General features: G+C 19.9%; 2 protein-coding genes across 4 annotated transcripts in view; one reads left to right on the top strand and one right to left on the bottom strand.

The window, feature by feature from the left end:
* Positions 1-308: 308 nt before the first annotated feature.
* Positions 309-1671, bottom strand: LOC102672396 (probable 28S ribosomal protein S16, mitochondrial). 2 transcript variants are annotated; one of them, XM_006616149.2, is made up of 3 exons: positions 1562-1671; positions 1069-1193; positions 309-691 (listed from the first exon to the last, which is right to left on the bottom strand). In XM_006616149.2, the coding sequence occupies exons 2-3, from the start codon at positions 1189-1191 to the stop codon at positions 398-400; spliced, it is 417 nt and encodes a 138-aa protein (XP_006616212.1). In that variant the 5' UTR covers positions 1192-1193; positions 1562-1671; the 3' UTR covers positions 309-397. The 2 variants fall into 2 exon arrangements, with proteins under 2 accessions (XP_006616212.1, XP_006616211.1); XM_006616148.2 differs by lacking the exon at positions 1562-1671 and having other exon boundaries at positions 1069-1295.
* Positions 1672-2097: 426 nt separating this feature from the next.
* The window catches only part of LOC102672618 (transcription factor stalky-like), a 16743-nt gene continuing 12337 nt past the window's right edge, over positions 2098-6503 (top strand). Inside the window, exons 1-2 of one of the 2 annotated variants that reach the window (XM_006616150.2) lie at positions 2098-2745; positions 3061-3108. In XM_006616150.2, the coding sequence (XP_006616213.1) occupies positions 2467-2745; positions 3061-3108 (327 nt within the window). In that variant the 5' untranslated portion in view covers positions 2098-2466. The remainder of the gene's footprint in view (positions 2746-3060; positions 3109-6503) is intronic. The other variant, XM_006616152.2, reaches the window with a different exon arrangement.

Here is a 6503-nt window from a genome sequence, read left to right as displayed (position 1 = left end):
TTAAATGTAATCTAATTATATATTATCTAATTTATATATTAATTATTATATTATATATTAAAATATTCAAAATCTATAATATTTAAAATATATATGCATATTTAATTATTAATTTATAATTATTATATTAATATTTAATTATTATATTAAGTATTATGTTAAACGATAATTCTTATAATATTATTATTATATTGGATTATCATATAAATATATTAAAACTAAAAGTTATAATTTTTTTTATTTTTTTTTTATTATAAGTATTTTAGTTTATTCTTTATTAATATTTTATTAATACATTACTAAATCAATTTTTAATATGTTATTTTGTATAATAACTTTATTTAAATGCTTACATTGTTTACAAATTAAATATATAATATAAAATAACTAAAAGATGTTAGCCTATAGCTTCTATTTTTGTTTCTGTTTCTGATTCTAATGTTTCATTTGCTTTAGCTTCTTCAATAGCTCTTCGTTTCCTCCATGATGTCATATATGTTCTTGGATGTATTGGAAAAAAACCTGCAAGTCCTAAAAGTATTGCTACTGGTTTTGATACTTTAACATTTTGTCCCAACCAATATTGTATACGTTCAAAATTGAAAGCAACTATTTTTTCATTATATTTATTTGGCATGGGATCATATGTGCCTAATTGTTCTATTGGAGGTTTATGTTGTCTATATTTAGTCTGAAATAAAATATATTTATATATTTATTAATATAATATTTATATATTTATATTGATAAATTTGTCAGAAATTTTTTTACTATAAATTTATCCATATAAATATAAAAAGATAAATTTGAAATTTATGTATATTATAAAAAAAAAACATTATATAAACTCAATTGTTGAAAAAAATATACATAATTGACAATAAAAAATAAATAATTTTGTGAAATTGTACATATGATTATACAATTATAAAATAAATATAAAATAACATTTTATTCTTAAAAAATCTTTTATTCTTAAAAAAGTAGTATGAAGTTAAGTATTATGAAGTCTTATTAAGTAGTATGAAAAGTAATAGCTGAAATTGAAAATCATTTATAAAAACTTACATTCATAACAACAATATGAAAGAAAGGTCTATTGGCACATCCGTAACGAACACATCGTATTGTTTTAGGCCATAAATTAGAAATGCCAGTTCCAGATGAAGGATGTAATGGTAATCGTGGCATTTCTTAAAATGTTTAATATATTTTAAATAAATAATTTTTTTTTACATAAATAATATTAAGTTAATGCAATTATACGAATCTATCTTCTTCATGCAAAAGTTTTATCTGATCATTAGAGGTTATATTATTAGATAACCTTTCAGAAAATTAATTTCGCATTAATAATTTAAATTATTAATATACAATATTATATTTAATTAACAATTATAATAATCGAAATTGATTAATATAAAGGAAATTAAAATTTAAAACACAATTTGTTTAAATAATTCTTAATGCATATTATTTATTTATTTACAAAATTATATAGAAATAATAAAATATAATAGCGTATATATTTAAAACATAATATATTACTATTTTTTTATACCTTATATACGACTAAAAAAATATCACTATAATTAAATAATTTAATAATTATTAAATCATTAAATACTCAATATAGAACGGAAAGTTTCATTGAAAATCAATGGACTACTAGCGACATCTAACGACACATGATTAATTAAAATAATTAAAAAAAATATCTTAAAAAACAAAAATATTTTAAAGTTTGTATTAATATTGTATTAATATTTTTTATATTTTAATAAATTTATTTAATGTTAATGTAATGCTATATTTATAATATTACTTTGAAATAGATTTCATAATTTTTTATAAATAAAATATCATTTATGAATACATTTTAAGATAAATATTAATATTATTTATAATATAAATATATAAGTATATATAAAATATATAGAAAATATCTTACCAACAATATATCTGTATAAAATTAGAAAATTTTAATATAATCAAACAAATTGTATTCTGTAGAGCGCATGTGCAATATATGATTTCTTATAGGTGTTTTCATTCTTAGTGTTCACTATACAGCGTTCAGATTCAGACTTTGATTCATAGAACGGAATGATTTCGTTGTCAGTTTGACACGCACAAGCGTACTATTCGTTTCAAGAGTGTTGTGTGTAACGAATTTCTTAATAATTATACAATTTCTAATTCCATGTGCATCGCGAAATAAATTATTAATGTTTGTATATAAAACGACGTGGCTTTGGAAAACAAATGAAAATCGTGAAAATAATAAAGATTATAGAATCATTTCTTATTATAATCATTGGTTAATAGTGTTCGCGGAATGTGAATACAATATCGTTTTTTTTGCAATCATTTAGTCTTCGAATTATACTTTGAAAGGGAATAACCTCAATTTAGAAAGATTAAATTTATGTAATTGTGAACGATTGCAAGATTTGTTAAAGAATCATGAGCGATACACAAAGAGTGGAGTTTGCACTTGGAAGTGAAGTGTCGCTGGAACACTTCTTCAAAAGTAGCTTCGCGCGTTCTTTTGTGACCAATTGCCGTGACTCAAAATCATTGGATTATGAGCTTCTTGACAACGCTTTTGATGAAGAAACAGAAACAAATACTAAAAACAATAATTTCTTTTCCCTTGTAAATTTTGAAAATAAAATAACGAACATTGTGGACAATAAACATGTTTTTAATAAGGACAATACCAACCTTCGAAGAACAAAAGAAGTAAATATTATTTTCTAAATTAATCAAATTATTTATATATTTTTCGTTAGACGTAAATACTTTTTTAAATATAAATTAGTATATTACGATAATAAATATAAATTATTTATATGATACAATATATATACGTTTATATATAAATTATTTTAGTACAGCAATATTTTTATTTTTTATGTAAATCATCCCTTATATTGATTATTAGTTACATGCTCGTATATATATAATAACAAAAATAATTATATTATAATTACTTATAGACTAATAAAATATTTTTATATATAATTTTGATCCTTATCTATATTTTTTATTTTACAGAGTGTTCAATCCTCTGCGGATATTAATGAATTGGAGAAGCTAAGAAAAGTAAGTTTATTTTATTGATCATATATTTGTTTCATACTTACATATTTTCATATATTGCATTATAGTAAAATGTTTTATGAAAGTTTGCATGAGATTTTTAATTTTTAATTAATAATTTTTATTACATATATTTACGAAGTAGAAAATGATATTTTTCATAAAAGTGTTTTTTTTCTTTTTTTATCATATTTTACTCAAAGAGATACATATATCTCAATTACTAGTAAAATTATAATAAATATAATTTTTCGCACATTAATTCATTATAATATTATTTTTTACTTCATATATCATAGAAATATTATTTAAATTATATATTAATGTACTATTTAATAATTATCCTTACAAATATTAATAGCAGTAGTTAATCTTAATTTTAAACATGTATTAATATTTAACATACTTTTATAAATATTATATAAAACTATTTTCTTTATAAATGAAGTTGAATCATGATAATTGCGCATGCGTGAAAAATTACTTTTATCAGTGTCGCTATTTAGCAGTACTGTGATCAGATTTTTCTAACCTGAAAAAAAACAATTTTTTTCAGTTAACACTATAATTTCGATTATTTTTTCGAAACAATTTCAAAATTATGAATCATTTTGTGGTTTCGAAAATAGTGATTATCTAATTAGAAAAGATACCACAATAATACTGAAAATAAATCAGCTTACTAACTGCATAAACGTTTTGTGAACAACCAGTGAGGTCAGTTATTTTGACATTTCTGTTTTATACTGTTATCCGAATCTTCCAAGAATCATCGCTTTTGAATTCTGGATTATTATTATCACAAGCTTATATAATCTTATAGGATTTAAAATATTTAAGATGTTATTGAAAAATATTATATTTTTAATCGTTTAAATTCAATTTAAAAACATACAATATTTTGTTCATATATTAATATTATTTATTATTTATTATTTATTTTATAATTAAATATTAGAAAATATTAAAAATATATACATTTATTTCATATTGTAAATATTTATTATCTAGAGAGTAACATTAAAAATAAAAATTAATTAAAATTATATATATATATATAATTGATATAAAAATGTTTAGAATATTTATTATATTTTTAGTATTAAATATTAAATTTTTTTAATTTAATATTAAATTTCTCTATTGTTTAGAAATTTTTTAAATATAATATAAATTTAAATTTAAATTTTAAATCTAATGAAATTTAAAAGTAAATGTTAAGTTAAATGACTCAATGAAAGATTCAATGGTAAATCTGGTTACACCAGTTTGATTGATAAAAAAGATCCGAGCTAGTTTTACATGATCAATAAATTATAAAACTTCCGGTATAGTTAAATTATATGAAATTAGCGATTCTATTAATTTCTGAATTTTATCTATTTTTGTATAATATAAAATTACAATATGAAAATTACAAAATGAATACGAATATCAATTAGTTTTAAAAGTTTTATTTTTATTAAAATGTAAATTTTTAGTAATTCATACACATTTAATATTTATCTATTTTATATTTATTTAATATTATACTATATTTTAATAAGATTAAAAAATATTTATGATATCAAGAAAAAAAATAATAAATTATAAAATTCTCATTTTGTTAGTGCAAATTTTATCTTTAATAAGACTTTTAATATTAAGAGAATGTAGTATTATTATTATTAATTTTCCTTGATAATTGTATAATTTCTAGATTGATTTAATTATTTTAATATTTTAGTATTAAAAGACTTATAATTCTATTTTTTTCATTTTTTTAATTTCATTTTTTAAATTAATGATAAATATTTTATTCCTAATATTCAAATCTTAATCAATTATATATTTAATTATAAATAGTAGGATATTGTCTTGCAAAATGTAATTTGAAAATATACAAAAGTGTAAGATATTCTGATTTCAAGATCATATTCGTTCTGAAAGAGCGAACTTCTATAATTTTTTTTATCTTCATTTTAATATTAATTATAAGTATGTTTAATTAGTTACAACGAGTAATCTTTTACATTATGAAAAAGTGGTTGAATAATAATTTTTATTGTCGTGAAGAAATGTTCGAAATATCGACTATTTATATCAATTCAACTGATTTTAATCTAACTTTTTTATTTATTACATTTATTAATATGGCATCAATTTAAGTATATTAAGTTTTATATATTCGTAACTTTCGAATTTCTAAACTTTTAAATTTTCAGATTCTATTTAATTTAAATTTCTATGAAATTTCGATCTCTATTATTCTTTAAATATTATCAAAAAATATAAAAATTTTAGGTATTTATAAAAGATACAAATAGTTAAACGAAATTAAATTTTGAATATTTTAAAGTTTTCATCATGAATGGATGATTGATTGATACTTTTGAAAAAAAGTTTCATCTTTTATTTAGATGAATGCAATATAATATATATATAAGTGCATCAGTCGAAGTAAGTGTTGTTCATCGAGTAGATTTTATTGAGCGGAAGTTCGCTCGAGCCCCTTCCGTAATTATCAGTCTAGATACCACACATTACCAGCTTTGTACCTTTACCCACAAAATACAATTCGTAAAACGTGGTTGACGTTGCACGTGTACATTTGCAACGATGACCTGGACGTTGTTTCCTTTTTTTGTGATGTCATCATCCTGCTCTTTTTCGATGCTATGATCACCAGGATGTAAGTATACACACTTATACATGTCGACCAAAATTGTTCATTTCCCGTGAAATTTTTTTTTTTTTAATAGCATCACAAAAACATTTCGTTTATTTTTTTTTCTTTTTTTTATTTTTTTTTTCAATGAAAAGATATCCACGTTTTTAAAGTTAACAATATTAGAAAATATTATTTTATTATAATCTTGAAAAATATCTTTTAGATCTTCCATGTTAAATTTTTGTTTTTAAACTGATTTGATTTTTATATTCATATATTTTGTTTTAATTTTTGTAATTTTTAATAAAATATATATACTATTTTAAATAAAAGAATAAGATTATCAATTAGAAGATATATGAAAATAAAAACAAATATTATAAAATAATTTTTTTTAAATTATATCATTGTATTTGTCTTCAAAGATGTATCTCTAAAGAATTAATTAATAAAAATCAAATCGAGTCTATATGATAATTAAATCAGTCTTGTCCGTGAGAAGTTTTCAAAATAAGATAGAGAAAATCTTGTATACAAAATTATTTGGAAATTTTATAATGGCGATTGTAAATTTAAAGATCTGAACTGTAAAATTTCTAAGGATTTTATTATTCATGATTGGAACACTTGTAGAAAGTTCACATTTCCCAAGTGATATTCTCAACGAGTTCAAAGTGCAATGCACGTAATTTTTCTTTTCAATCCAAATACTATGTCGGTGCGTTTTGAAACTTTCGAGTTTATTGAG

The sequence above is a fragment of the Apis dorsata genome, unplaced genomic scaffold (assembly GCF_000469605.1).
Source record: "Apis dorsata unplaced genomic scaffold, Apis dorsata 1.3 scaffold_251, whole genome shotgun sequence".
NCBI classification, from domain to species: domain Eukaryota; kingdom Metazoa; phylum Arthropoda; class Insecta; order Hymenoptera; family Apidae; genus Apis; species Apis dorsata.
This window is presented reverse-complemented; position numbering and strand designations above follow the sequence as displayed.